Source organism: Tenebrio molitor, chromosome 1, assembly GCF_963966145.1.
Source record: "Tenebrio molitor chromosome 1, icTenMoli1.1, whole genome shotgun sequence".
NCBI lineage: Eukaryota > Metazoa > Arthropoda > Insecta > Coleoptera > Tenebrionidae > Tenebrio > Tenebrio molitor.
Window position 1 is genome coordinate 34984487 of NC_091046.1, and position 23984 is coordinate 35008470.

General features: G+C 35.6%; 3 protein-coding genes across 3 annotated transcripts; 1 reads left to right on the plus strand and 2 right to left on the minus strand.

Annotated features, from left to right (window-relative positions):
* The first annotated feature begins 1578 nt into the window (after positions 1–1578).
* LOC138133952 (BTB/POZ domain-containing protein 8-like) lies at positions 1579–16990 on the plus strand. Its single transcript, XM_069051983.1, has 4 exons — positions 1579–2662; positions 13458–13880; positions 14023–14816; positions 15305–16990. The coding sequence occupies exons 1-4, from the start codon at positions 1802–1804 to the stop codon at positions 16050–16052; spliced, it is 2826 nt and encodes a 941-aa protein (XP_068908084.1). The 5' UTR covers positions 1579–1801; the 3' UTR covers positions 16053–16990.
* A 92-nt stretch (positions 16991–17082) lies between these two features.
* On the minus strand, positions 17083–22050 carry LOC138133986 (nucleolar protein 58-like). The gene is made up of 3 exons (XM_069052039.1): positions 21757–22050; positions 18706–19378; positions 17083–18651 (listed from the first exon to the last, which is right to left on the minus strand). The coding sequence occupies exons 1-3, from the start codon at positions 21940–21942 to the stop codon at positions 18590–18592; spliced, it is 921 nt and encodes a 306-aa protein (XP_068908140.1). The 5' UTR covers positions 21943–22050; the 3' UTR covers positions 17083–18589.
* A 206-nt stretch (positions 22051–22256) lies between these two features.
* On the minus strand, positions 22257–23973 carry LOC138133961 (RNA-binding region-containing protein 3-like). The gene has a single exon (XM_069051995.1). It carries the CDS (start codon positions 23826–23828, stop codon positions 22545–22547), a length of 1284 nt encoding a protein of 427 aa, XP_068908096.1. The 5' UTR covers positions 23829–23973; the 3' UTR covers positions 22257–22544.
* Between the last annotated feature and the right edge of the window lie 11 nt (positions 23974–23984).

Genomic DNA, 23984 nt, shown 5'->3' on the forward strand with positions numbered 1-23984 from the left:
AATTTTAGCAGTGTGAACGGGTAATTTTGGGATTAGGTTAAAGATGACATTGATAGCAATTAAAAAAATTATGATCGATCTTCTAGTCACGGTCCCTCTTGTTCCCACCTCTTCTTTACTTGTAGAACAATGGCAAGGGGTCAAATTTTAAATTTTTGTCAAAAGTATTTTTTTATGAATTCATTGATGTAAGACATCCATATCTTATTTTTACAAAACTTTATCGAATTAATAAAATTTGAAAATTGTAAAATTTAGTTAGCCTTAAAAATGTTGTCTTTATTTATCGTGAGTTCTTTGCCGCCTGTATTTTGACCAAAAAATACATACAAGTTAATAATAAGTATAAAAATTAGGCATTTTACTGAAACAGAAAACAGAATAGGTACATTTCAATCAAAAAAATAAGTTTAAACGCAAAATTCATAATTTTTACGCTAAAAAAGATGTTCAAAATGATTTCGGATTTACTTCCTGGTAATAATGAATACGCTGAACAAAATTTTGCAAAGAATCGATCAAAATCATAATTAAATAATAATAAAAAAAGGTGGGCATGTGTTACCTACTACATCACTGAATTCACAAAAAATACTCATTTCAAAAATATGTATTAAATTTGCCCCCCCTTGCCATTTAAAAAAATCAAGTTATGCTTATTGTATCTTTAAAATAAATGACGCTAGAAAATTGAAAAAAATCTCAGATTATAGAATTTAAACACTTCTAACTATGTGCCAAATTTCAACGAGCGCTGATAAACCGTTCTGAAAATATTTAGTTGTATCCATACTTTTTAGCGACCCTGTATAGAGTGAATACATTGGTGAAAGGGATACTGATAATGAAGTGCTATCAAATATTCCAGCAGTGATTCTTTTTGTATTTTCTTTATTTCTGTAGTAAATTAAGCATAACTTTGTTAAGGTAAGTGTATACAGTATAAAATGAACATTTCCAAGCTGCGATATAAGTACCTACCTATTTGTTTTTTTTATGATGGGCAAAAACATGTTTATGTTTATGAAAAATTGAAGTAGAATGAGTAGAACGATCGCTAGGACACACTGGTGAGCAATAGTACCTAATACCACTCTGAAATGATGAAAACACAATTGAATTATTAAATATTTGTAGCAAAGTTCTTGTTATTTGTAAGAGGAAGAGGTTATCTCTAGTATTAATGGATTAATTAATTTCTAATAATCTTGTATAAATTTTTCCAGTTATATCTTTGACATTCCACACCACCAACTTTAAGTTCCTTATCACGGTTTTGTATTCGTATCCGGTAATTTTTCAAATTTCAAATCTAGCCACCTACGATTCCATTATAATATTAGACGATGTTATTAAAAGCATACTTAATAATGAAATGATGTTTTCTAATAATAAAAATGATGCCAATTTGATGTTTTGAAAGGCGTTCGCCGTGGACCCGCCACATTGGGGCCACGCGCATGCCTCATGCATCAACTTTTTTTCCACTCGAATCCTCTCCACTTCCACTTTCAGCAGTCTATGGTGTATTGGTGTGTGTATTTCTACGATCGCAGATCGATCGTGACCCGAACGAAGCCGACAGTTTGACAGAACCTGTTCATTCAATTTTATACAACAAATAGTCAATAAAGCGGTGTCGGTGTAGTGTTCGAATGTAGCACAGGTGTATTAAAAAGAGTTCGTGCAGCTATCAGTCGTAATGCACGTTGTTTGTGAATTCGACGGTGTAAACCTATACCGTGGGAGCTCGAGAATCGATTATTTCTGACTGGTGCCCTTGTGAACTATGTGAAAAACCATGGATTCAGGTCTGGGAAGCGACGAAGACCGCAAAGGTCGAACCAAGGAACAGAAGCAGCTTCGAAACCAGCAGCTTCTGAGCGGGTGTTTCATCGATGCGGCGAGCCTTTCCGACGACGCGGAAGTCGTCGTCGACCAAAGGAGAAACGATGAGAGGAGACAAGGGGCCCTGATTTTCCAATCGGCGATACCTCAGTTTTCTATGCTTCAGATGGCCGGAAACGAGGCCAACGAAATTAATGGAAGTGCGCCCAATTATCCTGAAACTAGCACACCCTACAATTCCATCGTCCACCTCGATGTTGAAGAAGAGGCCGCCAGGAAGTCGCCGTTGGGGTTCTACGTTGACCTGAACGAGATGCCGGACCCCCCGAAAACTCCACCGGCGACGTCCGCCAAAAAGAATATATTTTCCATGGTGATTGATTTTGAAGGACCGAAAAAGGACAAACCAACAAAATTAAGTTCTTCTTTGGTGTCATACAAGAAAAATAAGCATTCAAAGCAATTAAGTCTCACCAGCAGATACAATGGCAACAGCAGTCTGTCTTCAAGTGTTAGTTCTGTAAGTTCTATAGCAGGGCCAAGCAGGCAAGTTGACGATATTGATTCAAATAATGAGAAAGAAGAACACCATGGAAGTATCAGTTGCAATAATAATCACATGTCAACATCATCAAAGTCATCAAGCTCTAGTGAAAATTTTCCGTTGCAGAAGAGCGAGGATGAGTGTTGTCATGAACAATCGCAAGATAAAATCAAAAATGAAGAAATTGTAGAGAAAAATACAGAACAATGCACAAAACATGAAGAAACTCAAGTTGCTAATGAAGAAATTCCTAAGGAAAACGCCGTTCAGGTAGGCGTCATTTATAATATAATAATAAATAAATAAGAAAGATAAAAAAGTATTAAAAAAACTCCGACGATTATTGCATGCTTTCTTAGAAGGATAACAATGTTGACAATGCATTTTAAGTCCAACATGGTAAACAATACAAACATGAATGCGCTTGTTAGAATTTTAATCAGCTCTAAACTAAAGCTTCTCACGTATCTGCAAATATTTTGAATGTAAAGATGTTAAGCCAAGTTTCCAAGGTAAAAATTTTATAAAATCCCGTACATCGTTAAAACATCATCATATCCTTTGTTAAGAACTCACTCATGTTGCAAAAAATGGCACCAAACGATGAATTAGACGAGGACATTGTACAAAATAATGCAATTTTGAATGTTATTGTTAGAAAGAGGTACTGTAGCAGGTAGTCCTGCCTACTTTCTTTGTGAGAGGGGTGAAATCACCCACCCTTATTTAAGTCGAGATATAGCGGTAAAAACCAGAGTCTACCACTATCCTTGGTACTTAACACTTGTACATCAACATTTTGTCATACAATAAAGTTTTTAAGTAGTTATACAAAGACGACTATATCATTTGAACGGCTAATATCACCACCCAACAGTGATTAATCGTTCATAATTTTGGTCCTTCGAGCCGGATGATTAAATCCATATCACACGACGGTCGTCTAGTGTAATAACAAGTGTAATACAACAACAATTCAAGAAACAGTTTCGACACCCAGAGGGCAGCAACGATTTCGTCACCTTCAGCAAGGGCAAAAGGGCAGCACGAATAGTCACCGAATTGGGTAGCAGCGAAGCGATCATCACTCAAGACATCAACAAAGGTTAGTGGCTCTCAATCCTTTCAATTTCCCTTCCAAACTGCATTACTACGTACGACTTCTTCTATTGTTCCTAATTTCGCAAATTTTCATCTCGACCACGTAAATCAAATCAATCATTATGCCCGAGACATCCTTATTAGATGAATCAATTGCCAAATTAGAGGCTCTAAAAAGGAAAAGAACCTCATTAAAAGCTAGAATTACGCGTATTCAGAACTTTGTGTCTAATTTTCAATCAAATGATAATGATGTGTCTCCACTAGAAACTAGAAAAACATTCATCGAACAAATATTCAAAGAATATGACGAGGTACAGACTGAAATTGAATCACTCGATCTTTCATCAGAGGCGATTGAGACACAGACTCAGGACCGCGACGAAATTGATTTAAAGTATCTCGATGTATTATCATCAATTCAAACAAAAATTAGACAAACGACGCCTCCACCGCACACTGCGGCCACAGCGAATCCTAACGGTAGTTGTTCCAGCGCTAATTCACATTGCTCTAATCGTGATCAATCAATCAAATTGAATCTGCCAACTTTAAATTTAAAATCTTTCACTGGTTGCTATAAGGAATGGTTGTCATTTCAAAATTCATTTAAATCCATTATTGAAGACGAAAACAACATGCTAAACAACTGTCAACGTTTCCAATATTTGCGATCATGTTTATCTGGTGAAGCTTTGCGAGCAGTCGAGTCATTAACGGTGTCACCAGAAAATTATAATGTAGCGTGGGATATCTTAAAGAAACGGTTCTGCAACAAACGGCTGATCGTTCACGATCACATAATAGCCATCACAAAGGCACCCCAAGTGATTAAAGCCTCGCATTCGTCACTTAGGTGTTTTTTAGATACGTTGAATTCAAATGTTGCCGCGTTAAGACAGCTAGAAGTACCGATTGATACTTGGCACGCTCTTCTAGTCGTAATAATTGTGGACAAATTAGACGACAATCTTGCAAGAGAATGGCAGGCTACATTAACCGACGAGGTTCCAACTTACGGTCAAACGATCGAATTTTTAGAAAAGAAATGTCAGTTGTTGGAATCCTTAAATCTATTGCACCCCAAATCGAACGTCAATCCGAATCACAATAATGCAAAAAACAATATGTCACAAAAACGAAGCACTACATCTTATGTTGCCACAAACAAACTACATTGTACATTTTGTAAAAATGACGATCATACAATCTTTCAGTGCAATGAATTTACAAAATTAAATGTAGAGGAAAGAAACGCTCAAGCTCGAAACCTGAAGTTATGTCTTAATTGTCTAAGAACCAATCATTTTGTTAACAACTGTCAGTCCAAATTCAAATGCCGTAAATGCAATCAAAGCCACAATACGCTGCTTCACAAAGAAAGACAAATCACGCAAACCAATGAAACACCAGCACAGGTAGAAAGTTTAAACGCTCATTCTATGAGGTCCCAATCATCAATTATTTTGTTATCAACCGCGATCGTTCTCATAGAAGATCGTAATAATAAGTCACATAAATGTAGAGCTCTCCTGGATGCAGGGTCCATGAACAGTTATATTACGTCATCATTTTCCAAAAAATTACGTCTACAGCAGAAAGCCGTAAATATAACCGTTGGCGGAATTGGTCAAATTTCGACGAACATCAAACAGGCCGTCCAGGTAAACATCAAGTCTCAGTACAATAAGTTTTCGGCGAACTTAAGTTGTTTTGTTCTGGAAAAAATAACCGAAAATCTTCCCCTGGTGACCATAAACATGTCTGCAATAAATATTCCAAAGGAATTACAGCTAGCCGATCCGAAATTCTTAGAAACTGCACCAGTAGACTTACTTATCGGGGCTGATTTGTTTTGGAACCTTTTATGTCAAGACCGCAAGGAAATAACACTGAAGAACCATAACAAACTAATGCTGCAAAATACCCATTTAGGTTTCATTGCGGGTGGGTCACTAAATATGAACAATAACAATAGCTCAAGCACCTGCTCGCTTTCTCTAACGTCGGTAACCGACATTTTAGAGAACCAGGTGCAGAAATTCTTCGAACTAGAACAATGCAGCAGCCCTTCCGAACAAAAATGCTTTTCAAATGAAGAGATTATGTGCGAGCAACATTTTATTCAAAATACGTGCAGACAAACAAACGGAAAGTTTCTTGTTAAACTGCCATTAAAAAATGATCCTCCAATTCTCAAGTCAAACCGCGATAGTGCTGTAAAGTTTTTTAACAATCTGGAACGAAACCTAAACAAAAGGCCTACACTAAAATCAGATTATGTGCAATTCATGCGGGATTACATCTCTTTGGGTCACATGGAGGAAGTTCCGGGTTGCGAATTAAATAAACCGAACTGTACATATTTGCCCCATCACGCGGTACTCAAGGATTCTACATCGACCAAGTTAAGAGTTGTTTTTAACGCGTCATTTCGCTCAGCTGATGCATTAAGTCTAAATGACAATCTTATGGCAGGACCTACAATCCAGCCAGAGCTTTTTGCAATTTTGTTGAGATTCAGAACTTTTAAATACGTCGTAAACGGGGACATAGCTAAAATGTACCGTATGATAGAAATACATCCCGATCACAGTGACTATCAACGAATTGTTTGGCGCGAGAACACCGAAGATCCGCTAAAAACGTATAGATTAACCACTCTAACCTACGGTACAAAACCGGCCAGTTTTCTAGCAACAAGATGTCTTAAAGAACTAGCTCTTCAAAACGTAAATCAGTACCCGGAAGCCGCTAAAGCAATTCAACAGGATTTTTACGTAGACGATCTTCTGACGGGAGGAGACTCACTTGAAAACCTAATCACTTTACGAGATCAAATAATTCAAATTTTAGCTCATGGTGGTTTCTTATTACGTAAATGGGCCGCCAATCATCCGGCATTAATTCCAGATAGTCACGAGCCTAATCTCAACGTCAGTTTCGATAAGGATGCTTACACTAAAACGTTAGGGCTTTTTTGGAATCCTAATCACGATTCGTTACGCTATCAGGTAAAACAGTGCGACATTCCGAAAAGACTAACAAAACGCGAAATCCTGTCTAAAACTGCCCAGGTATTCGATCCATTGGGTCTTGTGGCGCCAGTAGTAGTAAAAGCAAAAATAATCCTTCAACAGTGCTGGAGCTTGAAAATTGGATGGGACGATCTATTACCTGAAACTATTTATTGTGCATGGGTTAAGATCTTGCAAGAACTCGCTCACTTAAACGAAATCGAAATTCCCAGAAACATAATAAAATCAAGCCCCGTACAGGTGCAACTACATGGTTTTGGTGACGCATCACAAATCGCATATGGCGCTGCTGTCTATCTAAGAACAACTGATCATAGTGGCAATCATCAAGTTCACTTAATTTGCGCTAAATCTCGTGTGGCTCCTCTTCGCGCTGTTACGTTACCACGCTTGGAGCTGTGTGCCGCCTTAACGTTGTCGCGATTATTTAATACAGTTTTACGAACGATAAATGTCAAAATTGATCAGCAATTTCTCTGGACAGATTCCACAGTCGTTCTGGCATGGATAAACGCTACATCTTCAAACTTACAAACATTTGTAGGAAATCGAGTTTCCGAAATTCAAACGCTAACGGATGCGAAAGATTGGTATCATGTCAAAAGCGAAAGTAACCCTGCGGATGTACTAAGCCGAGGTGCTTTACCTGGTCAACTCAAAACTAATAAACTGTGGTGGAACGGTCCTGATTGGCTGTCAGAAAACAACGACACTTGGCCCGTATCTAACGTAAATCTTTCGGATATTGAAATTCCAGAACGGCGAACTGTCACTCTGACCAATATTCATTCTCGCGAAAGACAACTACCGCTTCTTACAAAATTTTCAAATTACAAAAAAACTGAACGCGTAATGTCATGGGTATTACGGTTCATCAACAATTGTAGGAAGCCAAACCAAAGGCAAATCTCTAGTTCTTTAACATGTGAAGAATTAAAAGATTCCATGAAGGCCATCATGCGTTTAATTCAAGAAGTTGCATTCAACGATGAATTAGCTTGCCTTAAACAAAACAAACCGATTAACAAGAAATCACGTTTACTGTGCTTAAATATTTTTCTCGACAAGAATGATAATTTAATTCGCGCGGGAGGTAGGTTGCAAAACTCATCCTTAACTTACGATGTCAAACATCCCATCGTGCTACCAAACGATCACCATTTGATTAAGGCATTAGTCAAACACGTGCACATTGAGCAACTGCACGCTGGTGTTCAGGGAACTTTAGCCGCGTTACGTCAAAATTTTTGGATAATTTCTCCACGCAGTGTGGTACGCAAGAATTTGCACCAGTGTTTGCAATGTTTTAAGGTCAAACCAAGCGTTATGTATCCTATTATGGGTAATTTGCCCAAATCCCGTGTCGAACCAACCAGACCATTTTCAATCAGTGGCGTAGATTATGCCGGGCCTATTTACATCAAGGAATGTCGTGGTCGCAGTAAGCGTACTGTGAAGGCATATATTTGCGTCTTTGTCTGTTTTTCAACTAAAGCCGTTCATTTAGAACTAGTTGGTGACTTAACGACTCAAACCTTTTTGAATGCGCTAAAACGTTTCATATCAAGACGTGGTCATGTGTACCATCTTTATTCGGACAATGCTACAAATTTCGTTGGCGCCAATAGAGAATTACTGGAACTAAGAACATTTCTAAAGTCAGCTTCATTTAGTCAAATTACAGAAAATCTGGCTAATAAGGGTATCTCGTGGCATTTCATTCCCCCCAGATCCCCGCACATGGGCGGTATTTGGGAAATAAACGTAAAATCCATTAAAGGTCATTTAAAGAGAACAATTGGAGAAGTCGTGCTTTCCTACGAAGAATTGTATACCCTGTTAACAAGAATTGAAGCAGTCCTAAACTCCAGACCTTTGTGTCCCTTGAGTAACGATCCTAATGACCTTAATCCCATAACCCCTGGTCACTTCCTCATCGGAGAGCCATTAACTTCTATAAGCGAAAGAGATCTTACGACGACGAGGATCAACCGATTGACGCAATGGCAAAGAGTGGAACAGATGAGGCAGCACTTTTGGCACCGCTGGCAAAGGGAGTACCTTGTTCAAAACATCAATCGTTCCAAGCAGCTCCGTGGTTCCGGTTCCAGACCGTCCACCCCCGCCTTGGAAGTTGGTTCCATGGTGATTCTAGTTGAGGACAACACGCCGCCACTACAATGGAAATTGGGACGCATCGTAGAACTTCATCCCGGAAGTGACGGTGTTGTGCGCGTAGTGTCCGTAAAGACTGTCAATGGCATCTTCAAAAGAGCCACGCGAAAGGTGTGCGTTCTGCCAGCGAATGAATAGACTATGTTTGTATCGTGTAAATATTTGTTATAATTATGCATTAACCCTTTTTTTACAATTGACTTCAATGTTTGTATTTTTTAATGTTTTTTGTCATGTTTATTATGTAACAATCCTTTTTCTAATAACCATGTTCGATCTTTGCTAATTCCAATATTTTTGAAGTCCGTGCCTTCAAGGGGGGCGGTATATGTACAAAATAATGCAATTTTGAATGTTATTGTTAGAAAGAGGTACTGTAGCAGGTAGTCCTGCCTACTTTCTTTGTGAGAGGGGTGAAATCACCCACCCTTATTTAAGTCGAGATATAGCGGTAAAAACCAGAGTCTACCACTATCCTTGGTACTTAACACTTGTACATCAACATTTTGTCATACAATAAAGTTTTTAAGTAGTTATACAAAGACGACTATATCATTTGAACGGCTAATATCACCACCCAACAGTGATTAATCGTTCAGACATCAAGGAAAGGGTAACATTACGTAATTTTGTTTTCTTATTGTTGGTACGTTTATGGCATTGTTCAATTAATTATTGTATTAATGCAAACGTGATTTAGCTATGAGGTAAGTTATAACAATGTAGGGGGGTAAAGGGTGGATAAGGACAACGTGTAAAAAGACACATGTACAAAATAATTGGTTAAAATATCGAAAATAAAAATGTTGCAACGATATGAAAAACAATCGATAAGAAGAAATATTTCTTGTCCTTGCTGATGTCTGCTAATATTAAATTGATGAATTGCCTTTGTTTGGTAGATACACCAATTAACATAACTACTAATACTTTGTTTATATTGCATATATTTGTATTTATTTAGTGACTTACATATTATTATCTTTCGTACATGCATTCGTATATTTTACTACCTGGAAGTAAAGAGCAAAACGTAACAATGGTATAGAAATAACAACAGTTTGGTTTTTCAATACAAAATTTGAACGAATTAAATGAATTCATCGCTCTGACGTTGTTCAGTGGGTGGCTGAAACACCTTCATTCGGATAACAGTGTTCGTTGTACGGAGTGCATTTTACTACAGACATGCAACCTAATTTACTTTCTAGTATTCTAGAAAATATTTTTCTGAATAACATTTACTAATTCAATTGACCAGTATTCTATTTGCGGATTTTTTTTAATTAGTCATAGATATGGTTGAATGCTATAAACAGATTTGAAATCTGGAATAATATTATGTCAATGGAAAATATTCGAATATATCTCATACCGCGTCAGAAATAACAGTTGCAAGTTTTTTCAAGTGTCTGCATTAAAAAAAAAAAATAGATATCTTATCGAAAATTAATCAAAACATAAAATACAAACTTTCATTGCTAAATTAATGTGCTTTACTTTTTACGTTATTAATTTATTAACGATTTGAAATAACTCTTCGGGATATTCGAACATTCGATGTCCGAGATATCGTTAATGTTCGAACCCACGGAAAATGGTATTCTCCGTAATTACTGATGAATGTTTTTCTCAAAAGGACAAATTATAGTTTCTTTCTGTACCCTATTTTTATGAAGAATGAAAGAGGACAACTCTGCAACGGATTTTTTGTTCCTACTCCACACTATGAATATTGTGGTAGGTAACTCACATTCAAACCGAAGCAAAAACTTTCACGTAACTCAAATTGTGACTCTGTGTACATAATTATCTATATGAATTCAGTAATGTCATCTAAGCACAGTGTGTACATAACTTTAATTTTTATTGGATTAAAATCAATATTGGCGAAAATATTAAAGTAATAGTAAATAATATTACATCAAATATGTAAATATTAAACTGATGTTGATAAATTTTTCATTTCTATACAAATTTTCAAGGCCCCAAGTATTTTTCTCTATAAATCGTAATGCACGAAAAATATCTAATGACCGCCTTGTTTTAAATTTGGCAATCGTGTCATATTTCGAATATTTAATCTTCTCATGTGCAACATCTGGGTATGATAAAAATGTGATAAAGCTATACCAGTTTTATTTATCACGTAATAATAAAATATTAAAGACGGAATAAAAAAGTCGGTAGTTTCTATTGTTTTTAAAGTAGGTACTGTTTTGAAAACAATGGTCGATGGCGGTATTAATTTGGTAGCCTTTGATATACCACAATAATTGCATTGAATTAAAATGCATCAAAATAATTCCATTAACCAGTGTTTGTATTTTAGAATGGTTTTACTTCATCTTGACATTTACATTAATGCATTAAATATTTAATTGATAATTTTTGCACATCAATTTCTGTTTTTCCGCAACTTATTGAAAAAGTCAAAGGTTTGAGGATTACATTTATCGTATTGACGACAAGATTAATTTGAAATTTATTATGTTCCACTTAATGAAATTAATGCGGATATCTAATTTACAAACACACATACATTAGTAGTTTACTTAATGAGTTCGTGCGTAAATTGGGCCTTTTTTGGCACGAGTGGGCCATTTTAAAACGCGAGTGAAACGAGCGTTTTAAAGGCCCACGAGTGCCAAAAAAAGGCCCAATTTACACACGAACGAGTTGAATACAACGTTTTTTTGTTCAACGAGCCCCTTAAAGGCTCCAAATCGCTTAAAACCTTTAAAATTAGCTTGACGTTTCGTTTTGACAAGTTGTGACATTTATCAAAATCCGTTCACACAGGAGAAAATTCTCAACTTCTAACAGTATCGAACAAAAATGTATATTTTGATTCCGTTTGAATGTATGTTATTGTTGTTTTTATTAATATTTTTTCCACGACTATTGTACACTTATTTGCTCAAAAGACTATTAAAAAATCCATATTTTCATTAAAAATTATGTCATGTCTGTTTAAATTAGCCGTAAGGTAATTAATTCACCTTCCTTAAGAAGTAGAAAAGAATTTCAGTCCCGTTGCACACCTGTCGCTTGTAAAAAATGCTGCAAACATTTTAGGTCAGGATTAGTCTTAGTTGGAAAAGTTTTCGATATTACGATGTGTACATCATCAATAGAAAGTGTGCAGCTAAATAAATCCTTACGATGAGAAAATGTAGACAAGTTTAAACGACTGTGATTTGTAATGAAATGCCAAACTAATAAATACATTTTTAACGGCAGTAAATTAGACAAGCGGTGATCAAAGTCTAAATAAAATTATGCATGCCTACTGTGCGCTATTGTCCGTTCTAAATTATTGGGAGCCATTGTTTTGCCAGAAAGGTAACATAATTGTTGTGAATTTTGAGTAACACAAAAAAATCGCACGACCTCTTTTATTTGTTACTGATACTCTCATTTACTGCTTAATTGGTGCTATTATTTTTTTCCGACAGTAATTTACTTGATCGAAACTAATCACTTGTCAATCAACGTCCTAACAAGTTTCTCTGCTGGAACAAGCTATTTTAGTGGCGGTTTTAATGCTCGTGAAAGTTGCAATTTAAGAAGACATAAAAACCTATCCGACGATATCCACTTAAATCAGTTTGAGCTCGAGGCGATGACAAATATTGATTAGATAAAAAAAATAATGTACCTGGTGAAATCTGCAGTTTGTACGTTGCAATATTAACTCTCGCACTTGCTGTTTGATCTGAGTATTAGTAACATTATCTCCATAATTTGATAAGTAAGGAAAACATAAGTGTAGTATCTTTCTGGGTTATAAAGTATCGGTAATCTTTTTGTCAATAATAATTCACTGGTTTCCGCCACAACAAAATGTATACATATAAATAAAAGTATAAAAAAATTCTCCGCTTTGATTTTTAAGTTCCATAACAAATTGTTATTCATTGCTAATTGGTTTCAGACAATTTATAAACGGCTCAATGGTTCCGTTTTGATAACTCGACAAATATCTACGTTTCATGAAAGATATTATGTACAAACATTTTTTATTTTCTTGTTCGTATAAAATACATATTTTGTGTTTGTTTAGTATTTTAAAAAGTACGCGGAAAAATTTTAGAACGTCAGTGAATGTTAATTGCACGTAAAAACTTTTTTTTGTAGAATTTTAAAATCGACTCTTAAGTCTGACCTAGCTTTCATCAAAATCTTGTTTAGAAATATGTATACAGATAAAATTGAAATCAAATTGCCGGAAGAAATTTAGATTTGAACAAATGTAGGGATAACAAGACGAAAATGTGTCTCAATTAATTAATTTTTTGAAAACACCAATAACTCTTGTTATTGATCTCGTGAGTAAGGACTGTGTAAGGACACATTATTGAAGCCTGAATATATTTATATCGATCTTATTTGGGGCAGTCTCTCTACTTTCAAGGGTTCCTCATTTAAATATCCTATCGCATGACTGATATCCGTCCTCCATAATAGGCAAAGCTGGGCTGTAGAATTGTAGAGATTATGAATCATACATATTTCTATTTTGGTAGTGTTTAAGGTTGCTTACAAAAAATGTATTTGTGCCTATTTCAACGCAGCACCTACATCAATAAATGAAAAAAATTCCATGTCAACAAATACTAATTACAAGGACGTGCAAAAAGAAGGTGCAACACTATTTAAAGAAGTCTCGTAGATGTGATTTTGTATTGATGACATAACGAAAATGATTCAACAGAATTTTTGTGAGCTTTTAAACGTGTGAATTTCAGGAACGGCCCCAGTTCGTGAAACTATCAGATTTGGAATGTCAAAAACCAAGACTGGATTTAAATTTCACCCCTCGTATGAGCAAATCCATCCCCGAAAGCTCGTGGGTGGAGAGCCCGCTTTTGATGTCAAGGTCGGCTGGTTACCGCAGTGCACCTCATCCTCTGGAACCCGAGTCGGGAGATTTGTCTGATTCTGGCAGCACTACTGACACCAGTGCATCGCAACCCAAACGTTCAGTTCGACGCCTAGGAACCGATCTGCTGCGAATGTTTTTGGAAGAAATCGGACCAGACGTTACGGTCGAAGTCGACGGACACAAACTGAAAGCACACAAGTGTATACTAGCGTCGAGATGCCAATATTTCGCCGCCTTGTTGAGCGGCAACTGGTTGGAAGCTTCGGGGAATATAATTTCATTGCAAGTTCGTATTTTTATTTGAAGACATCTGATACACAAAAATTCGGATAAGGACTTGAGTCACGCAATGTGACTTACGCTTGAATTCGGAATTGCGTGTAACAGAGACAAGTCAAAAATTGTGCCTTGAATGGTTTTGTTTGCAGGGTTTCTCGTACGAATCAGTTTACTTCGCTCTCTGCCATATCTACAGCGGGGCCGCCCACGTGCCAGATTCGATCAGTTTGGTAGAGCTTGCATCCTTGGCGGACATGTTAGGTTTAGAAGGCCTCAAAGAAGTGGTGGAGCATGCACTAAAGCAGCGCCACTGTCACAATTTCCACAAGCCTTGTGCCGGTTGCTGCACCGGTGTCCTGGAGGTTTTGCCCTTATCTGCCGCTTACGGCTTAGACGATCTCTACCAAAAGTGTCTGCAGTGGATAACGCAACACTTCGTCAGAGTCTGGCCCAGTCGAGCATTTGCCAGTTTACCACGGGAGCTACGCGAGAAATGTTATCAGCAACACGTAGTCCACATGACCGCAGATAAAGTTTTAGAAACCATAGTAAGTTGCGATAAGGTTCTGGCCACTTTACCTGCACTCAGATGGGCCGAACCCGTTACGCAATTAGTTTTGCAACTTTCGGATGCTTGTCATTTGTATCACAGACAACATTTTGCTGCGGTGTTAGCCTCGCCGTCGTTTTTAGCCTTAGACGCTGGATTAGGCTGGAGCGTCGGCCAAATCGAGGATCAGTTGCTCTCTGCTTCCGGCACTCTCAGCGTGGAACAGGCTTGTAGAAGCTACGCAAGATGCTGCAAAATGCTCGATCAAAACTGGAGTAGACCGTTTAACGATCTATTGTATAAAATTAAAGTGCAATTAGAACAGTGTTTAGTAGCTCAGTCGGACAGACTTATCCGAAGCAATGCATGGCTTAGGTTGGATTCGGCGTTAAGGTAAGACATGTTATCAGTCCATTTGAATGTTCAGCACAGTGCATTAGCGTAATTCATCTCACAGTAGTAATTAATAATTTCTCGTAGTTGACAATGATCCCTAGAGCTAAATTAGCTTAGCGATAGAAATGCGAATTATTCCTGGTCAAGATTTATCAGTGATATTTTACAATGTTCTAAAGCTGCACAGACATTTCGATTAATATTTTTTCAAATCGTAACACACAGAACGAGGTAAAATTCGTCAAGGATCATTAAAATCGAAACCGCAGTTTAAGCGTTAACTTATTTAGTGTACACCTACCTAACATTATGTTTCATGCTTTACTTGTGTTGATGTAGAACAAACAACAATTGTATTGTCGTGATGGGTGGTGAATATTTTGAACGAGTTTATTAAAATTATAATTTTTTTAGCACACGCAAAGCACGTGTTAATGTACATAACTACCTTTTGTGTGAGATGGCATGAGTATGTTGTATTCCAGATGTCGCATAAAAGATTTGACGCCGGTGAACGAACCCGTGAGCCGCCTACCCCGCGCAACTCCCAAGAGAACCAAGAAAGCGGCTCTCCAGTCGGCCACGAAGCCTCACAGCCAGAGCCCGACGATAAGTTCGTCGGACTCTTCGCGCAACTCGAGTCCCGGAATTAACCAAGCCCAGTCCCGCCTTCACAACTCCGGAGGCAGTCCGTCTCTCCGCAGGAGCCTTCTTCTAGCAGCAAGAGCTCCCCAAGTGCCCCCGAGCCCGTCCACGCACCGGCGAAGTACTCTAACTCAGCCCACTCAAAGCAGCGCTGCCAAAACGGCTCCATCCAAAAACCTCAAAGCCACACCGAGAAATCCTCCGCCCAAAGCAGCCCCGACGACCGTCAAGCAACAAACGGTGCAGAAGAAGTCGGCGAACGTCGCACCGACGCGAAACGCCATTTCAAATCCGAACTTGCGAAAGCCAAACTCAACGCTCTCTAGTAGGAAACCGATCAGTAGGTCGAGCTCGCCTTTGAAGGTGGACAGCAGGGCAAGCTCCCCGAGAAAGTTGGACAGCAGGGTGACGTCCCCGATCAAGGCCGACATCAAAACGCCTTCGCCGAAGAAAATGTACAATGGGAAAGTTGGATCGCCGAGGAAAAAGGAAGCGAACGAGAGTCAGGAAGTGAAGCCGGTTCCTACCATACAAAGGTCTAGTACTTTTCTGAAAGAGGAGCCCACTGTTTTAGGAAAGGTAAAGTAAAGGGATGATTACCAACTAGTCCATTCCTAGTCAGGCATTTTTTTTTCTGTTTATGATCTCGTTATTGTATTATTGTATAATTATGTAACTTCTATGATTAGAAAACATTGTGATATCTTTGAATTCAATGCTTCACATGAACGGCAAAATTAGATACAACTAAATCATTTCACTCATTTCTTGAAAATTATTTTAGTAGCAATTAAGAAATACATATACATAGATAGATTAACGTAAGTAATATGTATGTTGATTGCAAGAGTTAAACATTCCACACGATGTGATACAGTTAAGAATATAACCGTATTTATTGTTAACGATTGCTGATAATAATCAGAAATCCATGAGAGTAAAGAACCAAGTTGTAACTTATAGGTGCAAATGTTCGTGCCAGCTATTAAAATATGCTACCCACATGCTTTGGGCTTTTGTTGCTGAAGAGCCACTAAAAGTTTTGCAACCAAAAATCTACATCACAACTTACATTATGTTAATGTTACGAATTAAAACTCGTTCAATTTAAAGACTGACATGATTCAGTTGTATATTTTTTATAAAATTTGTGTTATTAATAACTAACGAAACAGTTAGTTTAAAGTACAAAATCTATTTAACCGAATTTTACTGTGTGGGTGGTATTCTGTGATTTTAAATATTTAGTTTTGTGCGTAGCTTCCAGTTTTCTAATTTTTTTAATTTAATTTATTTTTTTACTAAATTAGAATTCATGTGAAGTTCCTGATTTTTGATTAATGTATTTGTTTACAAGTTGTTGATAAAGAGTGAACAGGAAATTATAGTATGTGGTACATGAATAATAAATATTTGAAAAATATCTAAATAGAAATGACAGATTCATATATATTAATTTACTATTGTAATACTTGTTTCATAACAGATGTTTATAATTTCATGTAAATTAAAGTAGATATTTTTAATGGATTAGTATTATTGTTCCCATGACCTGTACGACCAACAGCGCGAAGGTGCGTTCGCTTTGATAATAATTTAAACTCAATTAAAATTCAAGTTTAAATTTTTCAAAATATATTCTGAAAATGGTCCCCAAAAGATAACACTCCACAGACCTTATACAAAATGATCTACAAATAATATAACACAGTTATATACACAATAAAAATTTGTATTCAATATAATTACACGTGGGTGGCTTATTTATTTCCACGAAACAAATAAGCTTGTCATATTAATATTAATTATTGAAAACTAGATAAAACCGTAGCGAACTAAAATAAATAATGACATTAACAAACAAGCTTTTTAAACAATTTATACACTGTAAGTGTCTATAGCAAAAAAAAAATCACAAGTACAATGACAAAAGACAATTGTTAATTCTCATAAATGTACATTTTAAATATCAAATTCAGATACACGAGTTATTTACATTAATTCCAAATGGAATTGTACATAGACTGCTTTATTTTTTAATGTAACAAAAGTAAAAACAGTTACTAAAATATTTCTTAAAATTAGTTGCTCGTTTGGGTAATATGTTTCGTCAAGAATGTACCCGTTATAATCGACGTGAAAAATACACAGAATGTCCAACAAAATTTTACAATGAACGTGGTAAAACATCTTTTGAAATATTTAATTTTACACAGTAGTTACAATATGATACACGCATTAAAAATATTTTAACTATAGGAAATAAAAATAGACTACATTTATGTTCTTAATCTACTACAAATAAATGACTAACTTGCAGTAAAAATATTGATCAGGCAAGACATTTACTTGAGATTATGTTAAGTAAAAATTGAACCAAGCCTTTTTGAGTGTGATGGCAGAAGTGATCACTGTGATTTTGATGTACTTGTGCTGCCCCAAAATTAAACATAACCTCAAGTAATTTTATTATTTCAAAATTATATTTACTATTATTATTATTATTATTATTAGAACTTAATTATTTAGGCTGATATTAAAAATTATAGTAACATGCACGAAAACATCTGAGCAAAAATTCTATTTTAATGAAAAAATGGGTGACATTAGGAAATGAACAACATTTCTCTTGATAAACAATATGGAAGACGTTAACCTACGATTGTTATTTCTTCTTCGCAAAAATATATTATTAAAAATATTGAATATTTGCAACATACCGCAAGACTATAAGGCCATTTATTTCATTGGATAGGTCAGACATTAATTTGATTTATTGGCACAAAATACAGATTGCTAATTGATACAGAAATCTATAAACTAACAAAAACCAAACTATACGATCTCATGGAATGCACATTAAATATTGCAGCTGTGCTGCCTTCTCCTACCTAGACATTTATCAAAAAAGCTTTCATTTGATTGTAAATACTACTTTCATGCCACGTCAGCATTCAATTATTCATTGTTCTTTTGAGTATGTTAAAGATGAATGATGAGTTTAAATTTCTGTGATAGTCAGCTACTTAAGTCTTTTTTTAATATTTGAGATCTAGTCTCGTAGCACATAATCGTAATCACATACCTACCTGACACAATACAATATCTGATTCATTAAGCTAATTCTAGTTATCTCTACGAGCTTTTTTCTTACTTTTCTTCGAAACTTTCGGTTCTTCCCACACATCTGAAACGATGACACAATCAAAAACAATACAAATCGTGGCTAAAAATACTTTACCACCGAGCTCATCAAATGCAACTCCCCCTTCTTTCACAGGAAGTTTGGGAATTTCTTCGCTAACTTCTTCTTGAATCACTTTTTCAGGTTTAGGTTTGGTGACCTCTTTCTGAACCGGTAGCTCCTTTTCCGCTACCGGTTTCTCGTTCTCTTTTTTGGCTTTCTTTTCCTTTTTCTTTTCTTTCTTCTCTTCGATTACAACAATAGTTTCTTCTTCGGTTTTGACTGGCTCTTCTACAGGTTTCTCAATTTTAACCTCTTTTTCTTTTTCGCGTAATTCTTTATTAACAACTTCTTTCACTAGTTTTTCGATTTCGGCAGCTTTCTCGGTTTTTTTTGGCTTCTTGTCTTTCTTTGCCGGACTCTGATCAGGCTTTTTCTTTTTGTCGGCTTTGGTAGGAACCGTTTCCCAATTGCCATCGTCAAAATCTACCGGTTTTTCGCTCAACAATTTCTTAATGTTCTTCTTATTCTTCACTTCTTCAAATACTTTATTCTTGATGGCTTCATTTTTCTTATTTTTTTCAACTTGTTTGTTGTTGCTTTCGATTTTTTTGTCCTTTTGCTTCTGAATTTCAACAGTCTCTTTTGTTGGCGATCGTTTGGAATCTTTTACTGGTGATTTGTCATTTTTCGCATCTCCGGTGGAAACGTGGCCGTTAACGGTGGTTTTCTAAAGATAAAGGGAAAAATAGAAATGTTTTGAAACATTATTTTTATTATTAATAACTGAACACATTTTCGTGCACAGTTATGGTTGAAACAATTATGATTTAACGTTAGATTATTTATTAACATTCGTTAATTGAACAGAAAATCTTACAAAATTTGACATTTTACGCATCATAGGATACTTCGAGCTTGACTGATTTTTTTCATTATTCCAGTTACAAAAATGAATTTGATTATTCTATTAATTGTCTGGTTAATTAAAATGTTACACTCCGTTTTAATTAAAATCAAATGTGAATAATGAAATGAAATACGTTATCTCTTTTTATATGAAACTATTTTAAAACAGGATGTAACTAGACAAAAGACAGTAATTGCTCCGATATGGGTATCTGTCTGATAAAAGCATTTTTTATCACTTACTTTTAGATAAAAATATGTATTAAATATATAGCAATACCTATGGAATAATTAATAGTTGTAACTATATGGTTACCCAACATACAAAAATCGTTTAATTTACTAATGCCTGGTTTCTGGAACGGCGCAATAATTAACTGGCCGGTTAAATCAAGCGTTGCTATAGAAACACTAGAAAGTAACCAATCACATTGTATTTATCATCGGAGAGTTAACTAACTGGCCCGATAAAATTGTTTCAGAAACCGGGCCTAAGGGCCGGATTCACCAACGCCAGTTAAAGTTAACTGTGGGTTAAAATATAGGAAAACATTGTTACAATAGGGAACAAAGTGACGAGCATTTTAACCTAGTTAACTTTAACTGGCGTTGGCGTAACCGGCCTTATACCAAGTAAATTTATGAATTAAATTTTGCTACGGCCGTATTTATTTTTTTAAATGGCATTTACAAATATTCGAGATTTTGTGTAAAAATGTAAATAGATTTTGATGTAGGTATACACCACTATGTCAGTACAATGATTAGTGTTGGTGAATCACATAACTGCTTTGTATTTACACGATACAAGGTGTAACATATTGCAGAGGATTAATAAACTTTATCAAGTGATTTTTTTAGACTGGCGCGTAGTAACTTTTTACTTAAACTTCTGGCCTGCCACAAGACAGACCTCTTCATTTAAAAAATAGTAAAATAGAGAATTCCCTATTAAAAATGTTTAATTGTTATAGAAAAAACCTTCCTGTAATAAATTGCTTCAATAAAAGAGTAAATCATGATTTAAATAAATTCTGACTACAAACAGAATTTGAAATTTCTAATGTCCTCTCTTACCTATTAAAATTGAAAGCAAAAAGAGTTGTAACATTTTTATTGTATTAATGAACTACAAAAACCATACTTATTAATATCATATGCCATTTAAATCTTGAAAAAAAAAGTTTATAACCAATTAAAAAAAAATTTACTATAAGCCCTCACTTAAATTGTTTTACCTCATTTTATATTGAAATAAGATATTTACTTATTTATGAGCCCATTTTTCATAAGAACATAAAATTCCTCATATAACTGAAGGACAAAACGAACAGTTTTGACGTTACAGTGTTTTTCTTTTGGTTTTCCTCTTTTGTCAATTGTATTTCACTATTTCTCAAAACTATTTCATATTTACGCCACTTTGACATTTAATAGATAGGAAATAGTTTTGAGAAATGGTGAAATACAATTGACAAAAGAGGAGAACTAAAAGAAAAACAGTGTAATAACGAGTTTTTATTTTTGAGTTCATTTTGGTGGTGAAATTGTTAGTTTTTGGATTTGAAATAAATATTCTGCACATGAATTCAATTTATTACAGGTTGCAACCAAATAACAATATCTTATTACCTAGAAGTCATAGAAATGTGCATAAAATTGTGATAAAAACTATGCGTAGGAGTGTAAATAAGTAAATAAATATGATGCCAATATTTACAATAAGAAACATGCTGGTAAAAATTCATGGTGTTCATATCATAAAAGTTCCCAACAAGCATTGGTATATTACTTGTAATTATTACTTTTACTGATAAAAACTTCATTTCTGTAAATTTATTAGTGTTCCCACAACTTTGGACCTCATTGTGGTTTTGAAACTTACAATAAAATAATTTAAGAACAATATTTTAGACATTCTTTTGTTCTGTCACATTAATTGTTGAGCAATTGGGTATAAATTCCTAGTTATATCTGTTCGATCTGAAACTGGCAGAGATACAAGCAACCTGAACAAACAAGTTTAATTTAGAATTTCACCAAAATTCGCAGAGTAAATGAAGCAAAGCGCCTCCTTTTGGGGCTGCAGCATATGTTGGACCAGATTGAAGCGACGTTTCAGAAGCCCATTTGAATTAAAGCGTAAAAGATGAGATGCACCAGCACTTCATGTCATCGCAGACCTCTCAAACGGCTTACCTTTTCTTTGATTTTCTTCTTCTTTCCAGCTTGTTTTCGGTCATCGTTTGTGAGTTTGTCGAAAGGTGGTTGTTCTGCCGATTTAAATCCAAACGTGAACACTAGAATCACCACAACAATGACCAGTCCCACAGGTAGCAGGTAGATCGTTAATTGATCATTTACGAAATCTTTGACAATTTCCATTTTTTCCGATGAAAAATGAGATTTTGTAACGAGAAGCTGCCACGGAGCCAACAAACCACGGCAAATCTAATTTTTGGTGACGCGGCTGTGACGTAAACAGATACATATGTTTATTTTCTGCAGTTCTGCGCCACGTATTTGCGCATCTTGTCAAAATTGAAGATGGATTAACAGGGAATTTGGCATTGCCAACCGCCCACGATAAACCGCAATTTTTACATGTGCACGAAGGAAAAAACCAAAACTTTTCAACAAAAAAATAAAGACCTTTTCAGTTACACTTTCTTTCATTTTATAAATAATCAGAAACAGAATACAAAAAGATACAATTTTTAATTGAACAATTATAAATCCCACTTTGTGACCTGCTTAATTAATCTAAGGACAAAAATAAAACAATGCACAAAAAATAGATACGAGCAACGGAAAGGATTTGAGTTCAACAAAAATAGCTCAAATCTTTTCATCTAAAAATCTAAATTTAGAATTTTATATGCAGATAGAGTAACACAAACAGGCTCTATACTTAAAGTATGCCATTGTGTGGCTTATGAAGCAAACATCACAACTCCTTCCAAAGTTGAATCTTGAATGTTTTTGATTTATTTTTTTGAAGGCGCTGATCTAGCATACACAACTACTAGAGGTTTATCCTTCAATATATAAGCATTGGTTTCTTTCAATGCTTTTTGTGCAATTTCTATTGAACCAAGAGTAATGAAAGCTTGACCCTTCATTCTCCCCTCTTGCATGAGCCTTATATCGAAACTACTTGGCTTCTCCTCAGTGCCTTCAGTCTTATATCTGTTGTAAATATACTCTAAATCTTTCAGTTCAGCATTTTTAGCAATATTTTTAATATATAATCTGCATGTTGGTGCTCCTGGATGATAATTCTTAAAAACAGGTAACACATCAAGGTCCTTCTCAGGAATTTGATTTGCAGCCAATTCCTCTGCAGAAATGACAGTTTTATCATCCTTATCACTGGTGATTTGCTCCTCTGTATTGCCAGCACTAGACTGAATAATCCCTACTTGTTCTGTTTCATCATGTTTTGGTTCCAGTGCTGATGTTGACACTTTAAGCTCTATTTTACGTTGACCTGTAATATCAGCCTTTTCAAAAACATCTTCAGTTCTCTCATGTTTTGTATTAGTAGATGGAACGGCTGCATTTGGTTTTATAAACTTTGGTCTTTTAACAGACTTTTTCTGGGGGAAAACACGTTTCTGTGGAATTATTTCTTTAGTTTTTGACTCTTCATCACTTTCTAGCTCAGATTCTGAAGAGCTTTCTGCTGGCTTTGCTGAAGGCGGATGATTGACATTTTTTTGTTGGACTGGTTGCTGTGGTAATCGTTGACGCAAGGGATCTGGCACTGCAAAAGGTGGTGGCAAATTCATTCTATTCATCAAATGTAACACTTGTGTATAAAATTTTGGCACAGTGGCTAAAGCATGACCAATATTATTTATTGTCAAGCGATTTGCCTTTGGGTATACATATTTTAGATGAGGTGGAGGAGGCTGTTGAAATTCCACTGAATGGTTAAATGAATTTAGTTTGGTGACAAATGACTTAAAGTATTCTTTGTTGTTGCTGTTAGCTTGCTCAACCTTTTTAATTTTAGGCAACCCAATGTCGTGAACTGCGTATTCCACACATAACCGATTTTTTAAAACAAACGCTTGATGCAGGCGAAATAATACTTCTCTTGCGACATCTTTTGAATCAAATCTTGCGTACACTACGGATCTCTGACGATTCTTTGATGTTATAACCTTCACTTTTGAAGCTCCAAAATGTTTCAGAAACTCTTCCTTTTCGGCATCTGTCAACTCTTTTGGCAAATTTTTTACTTTTAAAATGTCTTCACACACCATAATTGCGGTACACTGTTCCTCGAGTTCAAAATATCGAACAACAATCAATAATTAATTACCGTGCTTTTGTGGTTAGGATTTAGGAATTTGGTTTTCTCAGAATAGCCAACCGTTAAAGACACAGAACGTTAAAGACGTTACACGTTAAACCAGTGT